The 21,019-nt window shown below is 42.0% G+C and overlaps 1 protein-coding gene across 4 annotated transcripts in view; it reads left to right on the forward strand.

Moving 5' to 3' along the window:
• The window catches only part of tiparp (TCDD-inducible poly(ADP-ribose) polymerase), a 42,812-nt gene extending 22,187 nt beyond the window's left edge, over positions 1 to 20,625 (forward strand). For 3 of the 4 annotated variants that reach the window (XM_073929246.1, NM_001045019.3, XM_073929247.1), the window contains 3 exons: positions 1,925 to 2,112; positions 7,450 to 7,725; positions 19,600 to 20,625. In XM_073929246.1, coding sequence (XP_073785347.1) covers positions 1,925 to 2,112; positions 7,450 to 7,725; positions 19,600 to 20,047 — 912 coding nt within the window. In that variant the 3' untranslated portion in view covers positions 20,048 to 20,625. Of the gene's footprint in view, positions 1 to 1,924; positions 2,164 to 7,290; positions 7,726 to 19,599 lie in introns of all 4 variants that reach the window. The other variant, XR_012393722.1, reaches the window with a different exon arrangement.
• Positions 20,626 to 21,019: the final 394 nt, after the last annotated feature.

Raw genomic sequence — 21,019 nt, forward strand, 5'->3', positions numbered from 1 at the left:
AGTTAATGATTAATCCAGGTACATTGACTGATCGCTTGCCTTTATTTCCTACAATGTATAAACTTATTGTATGTTATACTTTTATAATTATCGATTATTAAAACTGATATTCAGCAAAAGAGAGGGTGTGTTTCGTATTTTCACTGAAATTGAAAGGAGGCAGTTGTTATCGGCTCCGTTTTGTTATAAATATCCACACAGTGAAGATGACGCTCATATATGCAGCACGGCGCCTCAACATTTCTGCTGTCTGTTTAGTTGCTAATATTAAAAAGAAAATAGGCAGTTCCTTAAATCATGTTTACATTTTATTGTTGAGAAAGTGAAACAACGTAGCCAAGGTGATGTGAATGAAGTTATAAAGTACACTGTTCCCTTTGAAGATTTACCCGTGTCCTCGGTATGTTTTCCATATCAAACTGAGAAGGGGGAGACTGCAGCCTTGATCAAACTTGCGAAGTCTTAACTAACAAGAAGAGGATGCGAGACTGAACTGTGTGTGGGCTACTTAATATTGAGGAAAAGCCCCAATCAGATAGGCGAACGTTTGCAGCCCCGCTTCCGTTTTCAGATGTCTCCGTCTTTCCCCATCCACACTGAGACGGAGCAACAGCGTTTTAGAATGAAAACGGCCTCTCCAGCGTTTTCGAAACGCTCCGTTTTCGGCGCTCAAGAACTCCGGCGTAGTGTGGACTGATGGCGTAACCATAGCAAAACTTATGCGTTTTCAAACTAAAACGCACTAGTGTAAACGGGGCCTAAGTTTAAACTGATGTGGCTTATAACAAAGAACAGTATTACGCCATTGGGCATTGGGAGAATCCTGCTCTGCCCCCCTCATATATTAGGTCGGCTGACTCGGCCGCTTTTTTCTACAAACAAAAAGAAATGAAAATCAGCTCATAATGAGACTGAGCGTTTAAAAGGACACAAACCGAAACCAGAACTTTTAAAAGTGAGACTTTTCTTCTTTTCTTTTGTCCATTCTTTCTTGAGATGTATATAATTTTTCTGTTTATTCACTGATGACTGCTTTGCAGCTTTCAGCCTTAAATCGAATGGTTTATTATAATCTTTCGTTTGTTTTTGTATTTATTAAATTGACATGCATATAAAAACAATAGTACAAAATAAATATTTCCTACTGCAATGCTTCATTTGCGTTTGATGCAAACCATAATCATTGTTAGTATTATTGACATCATCGTCATTATTAATATTTTATAGTTATAAGACATTAATTTTGCAATTATTGCACAAATGTTAGTTCATCACAGCATTAGTTAGATAGTTGTTTCTAGTTTTTGTTAGTCCTAATTGATGTTATTTTCAAATACAATAAATCCCTTATTATACAGTTTGCAGTGGTGCTTCAGGACTTCAGGATGGATTATGTAATACTGTAGCTTTTACAAGAATGAATTATATCTTAAAGTAATTTCTCACATTAAATCTGAACATTAAATCTAACCTTGTGAATTGTAGTTTCAAATAGTTTTTGATTTTGGTTTGAAATTAAAAAATAAACCTGATGTTACAGATTTTATGAGCTCCCCATATTTTGAAATAGCACATATTGTGCACAAAAGCAACAGATTTGTTCAGTTCTCAAGAGTTAGAATGTGTGTGCGGCTGGCTCAGTGTATAAACGTGTGATCGCATTGTGTGTTCGGTCTCAAGTCGAGCTGGCTTGCACAAACCAGAGACGTCCTGTTCTACTCAGAAGTGCCTGACATCAGAACATTGGATAAGCATTCCTTTGAAAACAAAGCTTTTTATTTCCTGTGAAAATCTCTTATGATGGATACATTCTGACCAGTGCTCCGGATGAATTGAATGGGAGTTGGAGCACATTTAAATGTCCTGTTGTTCCCTCTCTCTTTCTTTGCGTAACTCATTTCCTCTCTGCTTCTTCATCCCACAGCCGGTGGTTCGGCTGATTGAGGAGGCCAGTGGTCGAGGTTTGAAGGAGGTCCGTTTCATCACGCTGCAGAATCAGTACATCCTGAACATTCGTGAGGGCTTCCAGCAGAATGCTGTATTTGGGTTCCGCAGACAGATTAAAAAACGGCCGCTGTTTAGGTCCTCCATCATGCTCACGCCTTACCTCCAGTAAGTAACTTCATATTTACCTTCAGTTGCAAACAGTGTCCTAAATCTCTTGTTCGACAATCCTTATTTCTTATTGAACATCCCATAATTACCAACTTGGTACCATTTTGTTTTCCTCATAATATGAAAATCATATGAGGCAATGGCTCCCATTCACTAATAAATGTTACAAGTATGACTGTTTAGAGCACATGCTGCAATGTCTTTAATAAAGATGTAACAATATGAAAAGTGTCATATCATTAGTGACAGATATGATTACGGTTTTCAGTATTATCATGGTTTTGCTAAAATGACCTGAACATTTTCTAAAAATAAATGTCACACACAGCATCCCACCAAGTTTTGTATTTGAAAATGAACAAATATCAAGTACAATTTGCAGCTTTATGCAGGTTTGTGAAAAACATAAACATGGATGCCTGCATTTTGGATTTGTTTACTTATGCTTGTATTATTTTATGTACGTTAGTTTCTATAGGTACACTTGATTTTCTTATTTTCTTATCTTAAGTTATTGTTTAACTTGTGCTTTGGAAACTATGTCATGGGGATTTGTTTGCCTTGTTTTTTTTTATTTTATTTTTTTTTTTAACAAAACTGCATAAAGCTGCTTTATAAAAGCTGAAATGGACTGTGCAACTTAAAGAAAACATATTATTGTATTTTTTATGACTGATATTGCAATTTTAATTTTGTGAAGTCTTGCTTCAGCTTGTTATTGCCAATAATATAAGGGGTAGAACATACTTTACAATATATATAAATATTTATAAATATTTATTACCTGTCTACATAAACATATAATTGCATTGAAGCCTATACTGATTAACTAATTGCTAATAGATTTTCTATAAATTTTCAAACTCACGAGAATAAATCATGGTTTTAATGATAATGAAGTTTTAAAATGGTAATACTAAGCGTCAGAAAATATGTGTGATTTACCTTAAAAATTGGTTAACAACACTAGTCTTCAAGCAGTACCAAGTGTGCCATTCCTCCAAACTTAAGGTGAGACACGAGATACACTGTTTACATAAGGATAGATCAGGTAATTGTTGTTTGGAACTTTAATAGATTATAAACAGTTGAAGTCAGGATTATTAGCCCCCTAAATTATTCACCCCCCCATTTCTGTTTAATGGAGAGAAGATTTTGTCTACACAATTCTAAACATAATAGTTTCAACAACTCCTCTCTAATAACTGATTTATTTTATCTTTGCCATGATGACAGTAGATAATATTTGACTAGATATTTTTCAAGATACTTCTATCAAGCTTAAAGTGACATTTAAAGGCTTAACTAGGTTAATTAGGTTAACTAGGCAGGTTAGGGTAATTAGGCAAGTTATTGTATAACGATGGTTTGTTCTGTGGACTATCAGAAAAAAATATAGCTTAAAATTTTGACCTTAAAATGGTGTTTAAAAAATTAAAAACTTCTTCAAATCTAGCCAAAATAAAACAAATAAGACTTTCTCCAGAAGAAAAAAATATTATCAGACATACTGTGAACATTTCCTTGCTCTGTTAAACATAATTTGGGAAAAATAAAATAAAATAATAATAAGGGTAGCTAATAATTCTGACTTTAACTGTATCTATTTATATAACTGGAGCACTGATTATACTGTATTATACATTTTTATGTCTAGTTATTTTTCAATCACCCTGCAAATAATATTTCTTATTATACAGTATGTAGTGTAAAAAGTTATACCTTTTTATAAGGGCCAGGGTGTACATTATTGTGTAGGTTTGGTATAAGTTGTTTATTCGTGCATTTAGAATAAATATTAGGGCAAACGTTTTTAATGAAACATTGTTTATTGGTGAAAGCGTTAGAATGCACATTTCACACAAAATGTACGTTTAGTGAACAGGACCCAACGTTCTCTGTATGTGTGCCGAAATCCCAAGACAGCTCGCGAGCAGTTCACCGCTCACCGAGATCATGTTGGACACTGCAGTGTGTATATCTCATTTTAATTGCTTGAAGTACTGCTTGTCCTTCCAGTAGACATTTCTGAAACACAAGAAGAGGAAGTTCTGTTATATCTATCATCTGTTGTCAGCTGGAATATGATGTGCGTTTATTTAAATGGACAAAGAAAAACTTGAACATGTGGAAAGGTAGGGGAGAATTGGAGCGGGGTCCAATGACTTCCAGACCAGCTTGGTTCTTTCTGAGAGGATCTGGTGTGATCATATGGACGTCAGATTTCTGGATAGCTCCTAATTTTTTTTCTGGCGACAGTTTCCTCTTCTGTCTTTCATCTCTTATATCTACTTAGTCACTCAGGCCAGTGTAGGGTCAGAGGCATACAGATGTTTTTTTGTATGTTTACTTAAAGTTACAGGTAAATTAGGGCAAACAGAAGTTTTAAATCTTTTCAGCCTTATTTTCAATTGCTTTTCTCAATAGACTCATTGTGCACACCTGTAGCCTCCACCTACAGCATTAATGGATCTGAAACAGGCCTGGGCAAGATGTATTTTAGATATTATTTTGGTGGTTTTCTTTGACAATATTGAGTAATATCACAATATAAATATGCTCTAAAAACAAATTGTTGCATGTGGACTTTTTTCTTCAGTTAAGGAAACCATTAGAGGAAATTAAACTCTTTTTTTAGCTAAATAATGAAATTATGTTCTACATTGTCCTCAAATAATGTATGTGCATTTATATATATATTTGCTTGTTGGTACAAAATTTTTTTACATGGTAAAAAACAATCATCAATATTTATTCAGATATACACTACAGTTTTAAAGTTTGAAATTTAGAAAGGATTTTTTTTTTTTTAGTAAAATTATATACGTTTAAAATTTCAATTCATCAAAATCCACAAAACATCTTGCTTTCTTAAGCACAGAATCTGTGTGTGTGTGTGTGTGTGTGTGTGTGTGTATGTATATATATATATATATATATATATATATATATATATATATATATATATATATATATATATATATATAAAATATTTTTTTTACGTATAATCATAAGCACTTGAGACCTGCTGCTAAAATGCAAATAGATTACATTTATTTTTAATTGAAATGATAATCATAATAATATTATTTAGAGTATTTTTTAAATAAAACATGAGGCATTGTTTTTAAGACCAAAATATTTAACATCATTTGTTTATTTATTTACAATAATAACAATAATTAACGCATTAAATATGTAATCATAGACTCGAGTAAATGAAATCATATTTACCAAGAAAGACTGTGTCATGAAAATAAATTGAACTCGCAAGTAATTTTTTTGGCGCCTGATGTTTACATCTCATTGCTATCTTATTCCCATCAATCTTCTCCTGTTGTCAGGTACAGGCCAATGCAAAACTGGTCCACCCATCTAAAGAGTCCTGCAGCGTCAGGAACACATTGTCCTGAGCATAGGGGTGGAACTCATTAGTGCGATTGACAATTTGGCTCAACCGCTGCTTGCACCAGCTGAGTTAATGCTCAGCAAGCAACATAAATCGCCTGCTCATTCACACACAGACACTCTTAAAAAACAGAACCTTAACATTCGCTTTTCCAAAAGTGTTTGCTTAACTCTCCAAATGATTGTCCTCATTTCTTTTCATTCACTATTCCACAGTGCCTCTCAAAATATTTATAGTAAGTGAATTGCTGCTGCTGACCATGGACAGTCCAGTCTAGCGAGGACAGTTGCCCATGAGGAAATTTAAAGGAGCACTTAGTTTTCTTTCTTTTTTTAAGTCCCCAGAGTTAAACAGTTTAGTCTTACCAATAATTTTGATCCATTCAACTGATCACTGGGTCTGGCAGAAGCTTTGGTGGCTGTAGCAGGTGCAATGAAATTACATAGTGCTTGAAAACAGTCTTTAGCTTGGTATCACTGTACCTAACACAGCCATGGTAAGTAGGACTGTGGGATTTGGGAAAATATCTAATTGGGATATTTTTGACAGATATTGCGATTTCGATTTGATTTGCGATTTAATTTTGTAGTCAAGCTTTAGGTCAGTAATCTGTATCGTAACTTATTGTTGCTAAAATGCAATGAGTGTTAGTAAAAAAAGAAACTGAAAAGTATCAACTTAAACATTTATTCAAATTTATTTTTTTAATGTTCGAAACACAAATAAAGCACAAATAAAATGACCTTACCTTTCTTTTAACAAGTTGAACTCAAATTAGAAAGAGTGTATCTTATTATAAAAACAAAAAATTATATAATAATTATTAACATATAGAACACTAGGCAAACTAACATGGCTGAAAAAACTCTGAAATTGGACTTTTCTGTTGCTTGCTACTAGATTGAGTGTCACTTTCAATATATTCAGTTGACTTTATAGCAAGACTATCACACACAGACTGCAGTCACGCATTTGCTCTGGGCGGGGGAAATTAAATTAAATAAATATATTTCATATCGCAGCCTCTTGCAATTAGCTAATCGCAACATTTCAAATCGCGATTCGATTTCGATTAATCGCGCAGCCCTAATGGCAAGGCTATAAAGTTTATTGATAATCACGCCAGAATGAGAGTATAGTTTCTAGTCATGTCAACCTAGAAAATAGCAACATTTAATCTTCCACCTGTTTTAGTGCCGATGTAAGTACAAAAAACTCAAGCTTTAAAATTCTTAATTTAGTGAGATTCTAATGGTCTAATCTTATTCAATGGTTTATTCTAACTTAAGGTTAAAAAATATTCCCGCCAGACCCAGAAATTGGCTAAATGGATTAAAAAAATGGTAAAACTTAAGTCATAAAATGAGCCTATTTCCAAAAAAGCGTAGAGTTCCTTAAGGTAAAAACTTTGTCACAATATAACATATTTAAACTTTTTTTACTCTGAGAAGTAATGAAGCTTCTGTGTGGTATTGCATGTGACCCATGAAGCAGTTAAGTGTGATTTGTTTATTATGATTAGGTTGTTTAACATAAGGGGACTTTTAAATGTGCCTATTTCCAAAAAAAGTAGAGTGTTGATTTAAAGGATAACTTATAAGGAGTCACACTGAGTTGAGGTATAAGGTTTACCTGCTAAAATAAAGTAAGCAGAATTGAACCCTGACCTCCATTTAACCATGGCCTCCAAGCTTTCATAAATAGATAAAACTGATCTTTCTCACAGTATATCACTTGTCGGATAATATTTCACTCTTTGGCAGTAGCTAAACTTAAGTACCCATGTCTTGGTAGAAAAGAGCAAGCTTTCACAAAATATCTGTCTCCCATAATGAGCATTAATGTTTTTGTTGTTTTTCTTAATCAATTTCTATACGTTTCATCTTGTAATCTCTTAATGTCAATGTTTTATTCTATGTTTTTAGGACTCTCGGTGGCCTTTCGTCAGCATTTCTCTCCTCCCTGGAAACTTCTGGAAACCAGCCTCTCTCTCCTACATCAAGCACTCCCTCCAAAATGTATCCTGAGACTTGGTTACCCATGAACAACTGTCAGGACTTCATGCGGGTGCCCGTCTCCCGGGACGACCGCAGCTACCGGACCGTCTACAGTCTCTTCCATAAGACCGTATCTGAAACTAAGTTTCGCATCCTGAAGATCCTCCGCGTCCAAAACCCCTTCCTCTGGGAAAAGTACAAAAGGTGTGTTGGTAGATTCTCAAACAACGTCTAGATCCTTTGTGCTGTTAACAGTTGTTTAGACTATTTTAATGGGGCCAAAGCAGTGTTTGGTAAACACTGACATAATGAACTGGTTGAAGACAGACAATAAAAGGTTATCTGGACAGATCTTTGTGTCATAATTGTCTTAAAAGTGAATATTTAGCTGCTCCCTTGCTCAACTCTGAGGCTTTGATGTTTGTGCTAATGTTGCTAGGTGTCAACCACGCTAACAGTTCTTACTAACTTAAGTTTTTGGTTGGTCGGAAACAGGTGTTTTTTGTGGTAGGTTTGTGAGGTGAACTTCTTAGCGTGTGAAATGTGGAACACAAAGAGGAAGTGAGTGAGAGAGGACAGGGTGCTAGTGCTGAGGCCTTGTAATATTTTAATAAGACACTGTCATGGAAATAAGGTTTCGTCCCACTCGGCTGGGTATGATAGGTCACAGAAAAGGGTTGAGTCAGGAAGAAAGGGTTGCTGCTGACTCATGAGGTATGTTTGTGCGTGCATGTCTCTTCAATGCTATCTTAAGCATGCGACTGATTAACTAAGCCAGCCTTGCATATTTCCATGTGTCTAGCAATGCACAGTTGGAGTGATTGCGGTCTCTGAATGAACAGTAGACAAGTTTCTACAAAAAAATAAATAAATAAAAATAGAGCTGCACTATATTGGAAAAATCTAACATTGGAATATTTTTTATTTTGCGATATACATGATTCAAACAAATTTGATTTGTATTAAGGTTTTTAGTAATTGATTAATCAAATGTAAAATAATTGTCTTTGTTTGATTAAACAACACAATAAAAATAGTTGTTATTAATTTATTAAAGTTATAAATGGTACAATGTCTTATGCCTGAATGTATTAAAAATCCTCACACAGTGACAGGCCTCAAATAACACTTGCAAATAGATATAATTCAGTCAACATTGCGTTTACTCACGATGAGACTATTGCGAATGATCACATTGGGATATCGAAGCTAAAACAATAAATTGTGCAGCTCTAAGATAAAACATCGATTTTTCTTTTATGCCAAAAAATCTTTAGAATATTAATTAAATATCATGTTTCATGACTTTATGTTGTAAATTTCATACTGTTAAATATAGAAAAACAAAATTTTTGATTAGTAATTTGATTTTGGTTTTTAAAGTTTGAACGTTTAAGGCAATTTTTCTCAGTGTTTTTTTGGAATATAGATAAATATTGGAACTCAGATAAATATTACCCTGTCCCAACCAAGCAAACATCAATGGAAATATTATTAATTCCGCATAAATATTATGTATACATCTCCAAAATGTTAAATTTTTGGCTGTTTTTGTGATCCAGGGTCACATATTGTAATGTAGAAAGTTTTTTTTTTTTTTTTTCAGTTCACTTTCATTAACTATTAATGTTAATGTATTTACTACCATGTAGGGTTGTAACAATATACCGGTATGACGGTTTACCACGATTTGAACGTGCACGATTATCATACCATGAACAATTGCATATCAACGGTTTTAACCCTTAAAGACCGAGACAGCCGCCCGCGGCTAAAAATAAGTATTACTCTTAAATGTTTAATAACTTTTGATCCGCTGATCCGATTCATACAATTCAAAGATTGGCATAAAGAAGAGAATCTCAGCTTTCCAGTGCTGTATCACATAACATTCGCGGACTTTCAGAGGCTCCGGAATCAGTGCGGTTACGTCATCAACATTTGACAATGCTGATTTGACAAAGAAACGCTCGTCACTGTGTCTCCGGACAAACCAGACATGATACATTGATGCATTGTCCCTCCTCCATGCCCAGATTGGTTCAAACTCGCTATATCACAACCAATAAGCATACAACACTGAGCTTTTTGAACAACACGGAATGAGAGATAGGCATACATTTATGCGCGGCTAAATAAAACGCAAAAAAAAAGTTTTTCATGAAATAATTCTCATACTAAGTACTTTTGCATGCACAGCAGCACAGAAACATGACAAAACAGTGACACAGCAAAGACGAACTGCTGCTCTTGCTGTTTTCAAAAGACGCAAATGAAGGCGCAGCTGTTTGTCTGCATTGCAGACAACCATATCCAAATCCATATCCACAGACAACCATATTCATGCTGGCACATAAAACCTGAGGATGTTCCATATTGAATCTAGTTTCGTTATGTAACTATTTATAGTATAGTAAATATTTATATCTATTTTTTACTGAGGATTTGCACCATGTTTATTTGGACTTTATTTGGACTTTGACACATTATTTATTATTTTCTTATTTTTATTTGTTCATTGTAAGTGGTGTTGTTTATAGTAACTAAAAATATATTATTTGGAAAAAGTCAAATTTGCTTCACTGTTCTATTATTTTGTAACATTTGTAACATACCGTATACCGCGAAACCGTCAAACCGTGGTATTGTTTTAGACGATTATCATACCGTGAAAAATTCATACCGTTACAACCCTACTACCATGACATAAGAATGATACTTGTTCAGCATTTATTAATCATAGTTCAACTTTTACTATTGCATTATTTAGATCCAGAGTTAATCTTGTTAACATTAATACACAGTGAGTTAACAAAAACCATCAATATATAGCTTTTATTTTCAATAACTAACATATATCAAAGATAAAGAAGTACTGTAATATGTGTGTTGTTTGTTGTTTGCTCATGCTACATTTACTAACGGAACTTATTGTAAAATGTTACCACTGTTTGTTCAAATATGTGAATACAGTGGTCCCACGTTAATCTAAAAAGTTACGTTCTACAAATAGTGCGCAATAGACGAAATCCACGAAGTAATCCGCTTTATTTTTTACAATTATTATTGATGTTTTAAGGCTGTAAACCCCCTCACTACACATTTTATACACTTTCGTCAGACAGACATTACCATTTTTACACTTTTCTCTCTTGTTTAAGCATTCTCAAGCATTAAGCAAGTTCAAACCTTTGTAAAAAAAATAAATAAGTCTAGTATTATAGAATGAAACAAAAGATCAAAACCATTTGATCTTCATTTATTTATTCTGTAATGACGCCCTACAAATGCGTAACTTCTACCTTCCTTTAGCATGTCCAGACCTTGTGGGGGCGAAAACTTGCAAACATACAGTACAGCACTTCAGAGTCATACTGCTAGCAATCAAAGATTTATGTAAATTTGGCAAGCTAAATGCATTCTGTTCTGTACAGAAGACAGGCCACAGAGGACATTGATCGACAATGGTCTCAACCAGTCAGGACGAAACATGAACCGTGTGATATCGAGGGTCCACTGTACAGATAAGCATTTCTGGAAAGTGATATCGACTACTGACATTTATTTATTTATTTATTTTATGAAAACAACACCCCAATGGACTACAATAAAATTTAATTTGCACTATAATTCTGTAAAACTTTGAAAAAAAAATTGCAATTTTATTTAAGCCAAGAGCAGATCACAGTGGCAAAAACAGACTGATGAATATATGAAACATTTGTATATTTAGTTTTGTCATTTCAAAGGGGAAGTAAAAGTAACGTTCGAGGTTACTAAAGTAACCCTTCGTTCCCCGAGGAGGGGAACGGAAGCACTATAAGTGGATTTGATTGTAAAATCCACGCATTGGGAGGTTCGGTTCAGAAGCTACTCGTCTGAAAGAGTATTGAACGGGCCAATTAAGAATGAATTGGCAGCGCAAGCCTGCGCAGGTGAGCGGCATAAGCAATCAACTGAGTATATAAGCTCACCTGGCGCAGCAGACGCTATCCTTTTTAAGCTGAAGAGACTTTCAACAGCTAAGGGACAGTCATTATGGCGACGGAGTATAGTGCTTCCGTTCCCCTCCTCGGGGAACGAAGGGTTACTTTAGTAACCTCGAACGTTCCCCTTCGGGGGGAACTTCAGCACTATAAGTGGATTTGATTGTAAAATCCACGCATTGGGAGCCCATTGAAAGCGCCATAATGACTGCACCTTACCAACACCCCCGATGAGGAGATAGTCAAGCAAGCGTGACGCACCCACATCATGGGGGGCGCGGTCCTCCAACGTGTCCCTGGCCCTAATTTATCCTACTTCAACAGAAGTTTTACGGATTTATATATATTTTTTGGGAAGTCGTGAGCATCTAGATAATTCTAGGAAAATACGACAGTACGTTGGGAAGCGTGCAATCCCGATAGGGAGGACGCTGCGGAGGCCATCCATTACCCAAGGGGGGATAGATGGCAGAATTTACATATGGACTAGCCCTAAAAAGGGGGAGTACGCATAGCAAAAGAGTGGTTAGCGGGGAGGGAAGACACGGGTCCGCCCAGGGGGGGGGGACTTAACCGTGGCTGAATAAGCATATGGGATCGCCTAGTGGGGACCACGCATAGCAGGCACCTTTACCCAAAACGCGGGCTGACCAGCGGGCAGACCTACAACGTAGTGGGCCAGCAAGTGACTCCTCCGCTGAGTCAGTGCTGGGGGCCACGGAGGAATCTGCAGGGCTCACCTGACGGGGAACTTTACTGACAGATAAAAAGGCGCACGTATCTCCGTGTTAGGGAAAATGGCGCAGCAAGCGTGTTTCAACACCCTACCGAATTGTTTCCTCAATCACCAAGGGTTACCTAATACCCTTGAGGAAACCGGCTCCACTCGCAGATTGTAAAACCTTGCAAATGTGTTGGGTGTCACCCAGCCCGCAGCTCTACAGATGTCTGTTAGAGGGGCGCCGCGTGCGCGCGCTCGAGAGGATGCGAAGCTCCGAGTGGAGTGCGCACGCGCTCTCGGGGGACGCGGCTCATCTCGGCTCTGATAGTGAAAGAAAGGCATCCACAATCTAGTGGGAACTTATTTCGGTACGGCACTTCCCTGCTGCCGACCGCTATAACAGACGAAGAGCTGCTCAGATGATCTAAACTCTGAGTGCGGTCCGGATAATACGCAAAACGCGAACTGGACAATAATAAGGGCTGGGTCTGCCTCCTCCGAGGGCAGCGCTTGCAGGCTCACTACCTCGTATTAAAACGGAGTGGTAGGAACCTTGGGCACATATCGCGGGCGGGGTCTCATACGTGAGAGACGCCAGCCCAATTACAGGCACGAGTCACTGACCGAAAAATGCCTCCGGGTCCCCGACCCTCTAATCGATATCAACGCGACCAGCAGAGCTGTCTTCAGGGACAGAAAATACTGAGTCGAGGATCGAAGGGATCTGACGCGGCTTGTGTAGCGAGGGCGAGATCCTAAGAGGGCATGAGAGGGGGCGGGGTGGATTAATTCGCTTAACGCCCCTGAGGAACCGGATGATGAGGTTATGCGTTCCCACGGTGCTGCCAGCCACCGCGTTATGAGAGCGGAGATGGCAGCCACGTAACCTTGAGTGTGGAGGGCGACAGCCTGCTCTCCAACTTCTCTCGGCGTAAAGAAAGCACAACGCTGATCTGGCAAATTACGGGGGTCTTCTCAGCGAGAGACACACCATTCAGTGAATAGACTTCACGTCAGGGCATAGGCGCGCTCGGGGAGGGGGCTCTAGCCCGAGTGACGGTATTAGCCACCGCAATCGGAGGTTACCTAAGTCTTCCTCGCGTCTAAAAATCTCTTCAAAGATCGGCGAGGGTGCCAGGTGGTGCCCTGTCCCTGAGAGAGTAGGTGCTCTCTCGAAGGGACTGCCAGGGGAGGGCTATCGCGAGGGAGAGCTCTGACATCCAGGTCCGGTTGAGCCAGAGGGGCGCAACCAGCAACCTGTTCCTCGTCCTCCCTGACCATGCACAGTAACTGCGCGAGCAGGCTCACTGGGGGAAACGCGTATTGCGCGTGCCCCGAGGCCAGCTGTAAGCCAGTGCATCCGTGCCGAGAGCACTCGGTCAGGGAAAGAACAACTGGCAATGAGCGATCTCGGGGGAAGCAACAGATCGATCTGGGCTTCCCCGAATCGCGCCCATATCAGCTGAACAGACTCGGGGTGGAGTCTCCATTCTCCAGGACGCAAGGCTGCCGTGAGAGCGCATCGGCTGCACGGTTGAGCTTGCCTGAATATGAATGGCGTGCAGCGATTTCAGCCGCGGATGACTCCAGAGGAGCAGACAGCGGGCGAGCTGAGACATGCGGCGAGAGCGCATACCCCCTATACGGCTGATATACGCCACCGCCGCCGTACTGTCCGTCCTGACCAGCACGTGTTGCCGCTCCAACACCGGAAAAAAACGGTGGAGAGCGGGGAACACTGCCAACAGCTCCAGGCGATATGCCAATGCAACTGGGTACCTTACCACAGGTCCGCAGCCGCATGCCCGCAACGCACAGCCCCCCAGCCCGTGTTGGAAGCGTCTGCTGAAACGACAACAAGACTGGACGCCTGTTCTAGAGACACCCAGGCCTGTAGGAACGAGGGGTCGCTCCAAGGGCTGAGGGCGCGGCGACACAGCGCAGTAACAGAGACTCGGTGTGCGCGCGCGTGCCATGCGCGTCTGGGGACTCGATCGTGAAGCCAGTGCTGAAGTGGTCTCATATAGAATAATCCGAGCGGCATGAAGCGGCTGCGGATGCCATATGCCCCAGGAGCCTCTGAAATTGTTTCAGTGGGACCACTATTTTACTGTCGAGCTCTCTCAGACAGTACAGCATCAGCTGAGCGCGCTCTCCGGAGAGGCGCGCTGCCATGGTGACCGAGTCCAGCTCCAGCCCGAGAGAAGAGATCCTCTGCACGGGGGCGAGTTTGCTCTTTTCTCGGTTGACCTGAAACCCCCACAGGTGGAAGTGCCAGAGCACTTTGTCTCTGTGCATAATCAACTCTGTGCATAATCAAAAGAGAGGGCAATTCAGCCAGTCGTAAAGAAATTGAGTATGCAGATGCCCGCGAGCCGAAGGGGCGCTGAGGCACCCTCCGCGGGCTTGGTGAGGACCCGCGGAGACAGAGAGAGCCCGAAGGGGAGAGCTTTGTATTGCCAAGCTCGACCTTCAAACGCAAACCGCAGAAACTGTCGGTGGCGAGGAAGAGTGGAGACATGGAAATACGCGTCCATCAGGTCTAATGCTGCAGACCAACCCAGAGGACGAACGCACCGGAGGATGCGCTTCTGCGTGAGCATTCTGAACGGCAGCTTGTGCAGGCAGCGGTTCAAAACGCGCAGATCTAGGATTGGCCGTGACCCACCGCTCTTTTTGGGCACGATGAAGCGTGGGCTGTAAAACCCGCTCTCCATCTCGGCTGGAGGGAGCGGCTCGATTGCATCCTTCGCCAGGAGGACAGCAATCTCCTCTCGCAAGACAGGGGCGGACAGGGGGCTGACCCTGGTGAATACACACCCGTGACTTGGGGGGCCGTTTCGCGAACTGAATCGCATAGCCGAGTCTGATTGTGCGTATGAGCCACCGCGAAGAGCTGGCCCGCGCTAACCAGGCAGGCAGAGCTCTCGCTAATGGACTCATCGCTACAATCGCTGACGTACCAGCAGTGGGGCAGCGCGGAGTGGGTGTGCTGATCCGGGAAGCTCGCGGGTCCCACGGAAAAGCTGGAGGTGAGATATTTGCTCTCACTCCAAACCCGAGCTCCGGAGGGGAGGCTCGAGGGGTGGGAGAAAGGAGACCGTCCTCCCAGCGCTCGTGAGCCACTGGCGAAACGCACCGAATCTGCAAGCTAGAAAGCATAGCGTCCCAGACTGGCAGATTTCGGGCTGTCACATCTGGGGAAGTGAAAAGTGCCCTTTCATAATGTTTTCATGGCAGTAAAAAGTGCCGTTGGAAATGGGGCCCCGCCCTCCAGCGGGGAAAGAGCAAGTTCCCTCTTCTCCAGATGGCCTGTCCCAGGGGCGCTTCGCGGTCCGTTGCCGGACTTAGCGGCGTTCTGGGCAGGGGGGCTGCCTGCTTCCGAGGTGCCCGACGCGCTCGCTTCGCCTTAGGCGTGTGCGGGGGCGGAGCAGCTCTCTTAGGCGGGCGCCTTCGGCGAGGAGCAGGTATGAATGGCACGGCGGGCGGAGCGGGCTACGGACCGCCGATAAGACATCACCCACCAACTGCTCTCTCACCGCCTTGAATTCCTGGGTGAATTCACAGACAGTGTCGCCGAACCTGGCTGGGGATATGGGGAAGTCAAGAAAGCGGACTTTGTCGACTTTGCGCATATCAGCCAGGGGTGGCGCTCCTGGACCACTAATGTGGACATCGTCCTCCCCAACGCACACGCAGCGGACTCAGTAGTCCGAAGAGCTAAGTCGGCGGCGGTGCGAAGCTCGTAAGCCTGGGTTGGACCCACCCTCGTGCAGCTCGGCCAGCGCCTGCGCTTGGTAGCGCTGGTAGGTGGCTATCGCATGCAAGGCGGAAGCAGCCTGGCCCGCAGCTATGTAAGCTCTAGCTCCGAGGGAGGTAGATAACTTACAGGCTTTGGATGGGAGACGAGGCGGACCCCGCCAAGAAGAGGCGCCGCGCGGATTTACCGCCATCGCGCACTCAACCTGAGGAATCGCCACATACCCCCTGGCTGTTTCACCGTCAAGAGTGGTTAGGGTGGAGGAACACGCAGCACGAGCAGAAAAAAGTGCTTTACAAGACCGCGTGAGCCTACTGTGCACCTCCGGGAAGAAGGGAACGCCCCTCTAGTCGGTCCGGCCGCGGAGCTGGGGGATAAACCATCTCCAACCCACGGCCGAAGCAGCCCGGGAAAGCACGGCTAACATGTCCGTTTCAGGATCCGTAGTGACAGCGCTCACCAGCCCGAAGGGGGCGAGCGGGTCTGGATCATCATCGGACAATGAAAGCCCACCCTCCGATGCCGCGGTGGACATCTGGTCTCCGGTGTCATCGGGCGTAAGGGCTACCATCTGTTAGACGGATCGCTTCCTCCGCCCGAAGCTTGGATGGAGCGCTTAGAGGAGCGGGAGGTCCGCGGGCCCGTGGGCGACGGATTATCTCTCGCTGAAACCCTCAGATCTGCCCGAGTGCCCGCTGCAGAGCAGGGGACAACTGGGGTGGTTCGCCTTTTTGCAAAGGCTAACCGCGATCTTGCGCAACAGTCATGGCATCGCGATGACGACATGAACTGCCCGCGAGCAGCGCATTAACATGCTGGACCCCCAGACATGTAACACAGTGCCCGCGCCCATCATCCGAGGACAGGAAACCACCGCATCCAGAAACGCACAGTCGGAGCGCCGTCCTGATAAGGACGTGCTGCACGACTGTGTTGCTCTTTCTGTGAAGTTTGCAACTTTATACGCACCGCTCTGGAGGACCGGACCCAAAGAACGCCAGGCAAGGGAGAAACCCAGCTCGACCGTCTGCCACTGCGTGTACACACTCTGGACCGGGAGAATGCTCTCGTTCGCTCAGAATCGCTGGTCACAGCAGGAGGAACCCTCATCGACTCGATCAGAAAGTCTCTGAAGCGAAAAGGATAGCGTCTGCTGCGCCAGGTGAGCTTATATACTCAGTTGATTGCTTATGCCGCTCACCTGCGCAGGCTTGCGCTGCCAATTCATTCTTAATTGGCCCGTTCAATACTCTTTCAGACGAGTAGCTTCTGAACCGAACCTCCCAATGCGTGGATTTTACAATCAAATCCACTTATAGTGCTGAAGTTCCCCCCGAAGGGGAACACTTGTATATCTTGTAACTGAATATACAGGTATGTGTATCTCATGTACGTGGTACAACATGCCTTAATTTAATAATTCAGAAATGTGGTGCAATAAACCTCTCAGAGTTTGACATGTCCAGCTGTAAGTTTTTCCTGATTATAGTAGCCTGGGAAAGCTAAGAGCTGAAGGAATAAAGGTTGGTGTGTTTATATTCATGTGCAGGTGAAGATCTTTTGTACAATAGCTCTGAGTGTTCCAGGGTGTTGGCCAATGAGCAAGAGAGAGAGAGAGAGAGAATGTCACTGGGTAAGCATGAAAGAGGATTTGTTTGCATCAGTAAATGCAAGAACAAAACAGATTGATGGCAGAGTGACTTGAGTTAAAAAGCTTAAAGGAGATGAAAGGAGAAGCTGAAACAACACGAGTGATGACTTAGATGACGCATTTGGAGTCACAGGCAAGATGAGCGTGTCAGTGGATGACTGTGGCAATCTAGGCCTGGTCACTGATAATAGGGTCATTTGAGGTCATTTAGGGGCAGGCAGCGTCACACTGAGTGCCCTTCTTATCAGAGGTTCTCTCCGCTAGGTTGACCTCATGCCCTCTTTGCACACGACAATAGAGGCACAGACTCGGGCTAATGGAGCCTTCTTGCTGACTGGGTTCACTCAGGTCCTCGTCGCTCATCTGTTCACTCACCCTTTCTCTACCCTCTCACTCCTCTGTTTCCATTTTGACCAGATGACAGACTGAGGGCTCCGAAGCTTGGCTTGTTGCCTTGGGTTTTCTACAAGGACTGCTCCAACACAACAGAAACTTTGTTTTTGTAGTAAAACGTCTATGAACCCTGATTTTAGTTTTTATGATGTGTTGGCTTTTAAATTGACCGGAATAAGGCCCAATCTAGGGCTGTGCAATTAATCAAAATCGAATCGCAATTTTAAACGTTGCAGTTAGTTAATTGCAAGAGGCTGCAACATAAAATATATGTATATATGCAAACAATAATAACAAATAACATCAAAAGTGAAGTGCTTCAAAGCCAGTCCGCCATGCTTCAAAAAATTAAACATGCTAGACTTTCTGCGAGGCATCGCAAACATGGTATTGGTTGTCATGAACTATGCCACATTACACGAGAAGAAACGATTGAAACTTGTGTTACAATGTTCATTTGTCATTTATGACTCCCCACAACACCCTATGTCAAGGAAATCATGCCAAAATCGTGTGATCTCATTTATAACTCTTTATAACTAATCAATTGAGTGAGCACACTTTTGTTCTGCCCAATCAGAATTGCACAACTAAACTACGCCCACAATAAAAAAAAGAAAACAGGAAATTGCTAACAAGTGGGGTTATGGTATCTGCTGCTGCAGAAGCATTAATAGACACTCAAATACCCTGTCAGAAAAGTCTAATGGTTGGGAATTAGCTTTTTACAGTGCCTGGTATAATCTTGATGTTGTTTTCATGTGTCGAGATGAATGCACAGTACTGTTACGATCGTATTGCCACATTATATAGTTATGATAAGATGATATCATTGCCTTAAGTCATTTCCTAAAGATAATTACCAAAAAAAAAAAAAACACAACTGGAATAACTACAGTAGTCGCCATCGTCGATCTCATATGAAGTACGAGCTTGCGATGACATATGATTAAATGTGCAGGTGTTGCAGTGCTGTCCTATTTCTTAGAGGGAAAACTTGAATCTCTTCCTCTGCACACTCTGTTTCAAGGGCCAAAGGGAAGGGGTAGGGTAAAAAAAAAGAATTTGGATTGGGCCTGTTTGAATTTAGGGAGTGATTGACTTGAAAACAGATGTAGTGTGATTGGTGGTTTGTGAAACAATTAAACAGGTCAATCAGGTTAATCAGCTTGTTCACAAATAGGGCTCATTGTCCAATTCTCAAGTCCACGATAAAGAGAAAGATGTTTTCCTGAAATTTTGTCTTGTATTTAGCATGATAATTTGCATGAAGTGTAGTGAAGTAGAAGCTTATGATGCTACGTTTTAATCTTTGTATGGTTTTGACAGTTGTTTACTTTAGTTTATTTGCTTTGTATGTTTTTAATTTGAATCCTTCATCTACTAGCATCAAATGATTGTTTTTAGAATTGAATGAAAATGATGATTTATGCTTCAGTTCTTAAAGTTACTGGCCAACTGGTTTGAATCCTGGTTGTTTACACAAACTTGGTTCTCACTGCTTTAATTTGTTTGCCTTTTGATAAGGATGTGTAATTGAAACGTCTGTTTCTCCTTCTCTTTATAGGAAGAAGGAGTACATGTCACGGCGCATGACAGATATGGACCGCATGCTGAACGAGCGTCACCTGTTCCACGGCACGTCACAGGATGTAGTGGAGGGCATCTGCAAGCACAACTTCGACCCCCGTGTGTGCGGCAAGCACGCCACCATGTTCGGCCAAGGCAGCTACTTTGCACGCAAGGCTGTGTATTCCCACAACTTCTCCAAGCGCTCGCCTAATGGTGTGCACTACATGTTCCTGGCCAAAGTCTTGACAGGCAAGTTCACAGTGGGCAACCCTTCCATGCGTCGACCACCTCCCCTGAATCCAAGAGACGCCTCAAGCGACCTGTTTGACTCCTGCGTGGACAACTGGATGGACCCGCAGATCTTTGTCATCTTTAATGATGATCAGAGTTATCCGTACTTCATCGTTCAGTATGAAGAGGTAGGCAGTACAGTGGCTATCTGAATAGTGCTGCACCTCTGGAGACTTGCACCAAGGCCTGTGCGCATATTCGGCCAGTACGAAAAGAGACGGGAGTGGCTGTGCGCCGGCACTCTGAATGGAACTCATGGACCATACGGGATACGTTTTGAAACGGTTCCCACCCTCAGTCGTGCGCGAGGGTTTCTGTGTGACCTTTCAGTGCCCGTCTTCTCATACCCTCATTTATAAAAATGGGGATTGTGTGTATGTGTTCGCATGTATGGGTGGCGTTTTTTAGTGTGTGAATCATGTGTGTGGATGAGTGTCACTGCTGTGGCTTCCATGGCTGATTACGGACTGGAACCTGCATTAATAAAAGGCCTGTCGATTACTTGCCACTCGGACTCGAGGCTGTTGTTACAGCTTCAAACTTTTTTTTTTTTCCCACCTAATAGACTCATTGTTTCCATTGCTGCCATTCACGTTCCATAATTGCTATTTGTTGAAGTTGTAAATACCTTCTCCTTGTTTATATTTGACATGTGTGCCTTTTGTTCATAAATAAATTGTTTATTTATGTTAGTCAATGTAACAAGTAAATAAAAACATTTTAAAAAGAATCTGACTGGTGTGAAGTTGCTGTTTGTTGACATGACTTGCATTGCTTGCAGGTAAAGTTTAGTAAGTCGACCATATGATTTGAACAGTTAATAAAATTTAGGGTGCTTTCACACCTGTGAATCGATGTCCTGAAACAAGGATTAAAATGATTACATTGTTGCTCTTTGTTCTTGGTGCAGTTCGCTTTCACACGGCAAAGTTTATAAATGGAAGATGTACACAAGTCATGTGTAAGTAAACTGTCCTCACTTTGGTCAGAGTTTCATGGTTTAATTTGCCGAGTCCCGCTCAGCTGTCATGCGTCTTTATTTAAGTCATGACGATGAGCTCCCGCCCTACTCCTAATTCTGTCTTCATATAGCCATATGCTTATTACATATCCATAAAACACTT

This window comes from Danio rerio, chromosome 18 (assembly GCF_049306965.1).
Source record: "Danio rerio strain Tuebingen ecotype United States chromosome 18, GRCz12tu, whole genome shotgun sequence".
Classification (NCBI taxonomy): domain Eukaryota; kingdom Metazoa; phylum Chordata; class Actinopteri; order Cypriniformes; family Danionidae; genus Danio; species Danio rerio.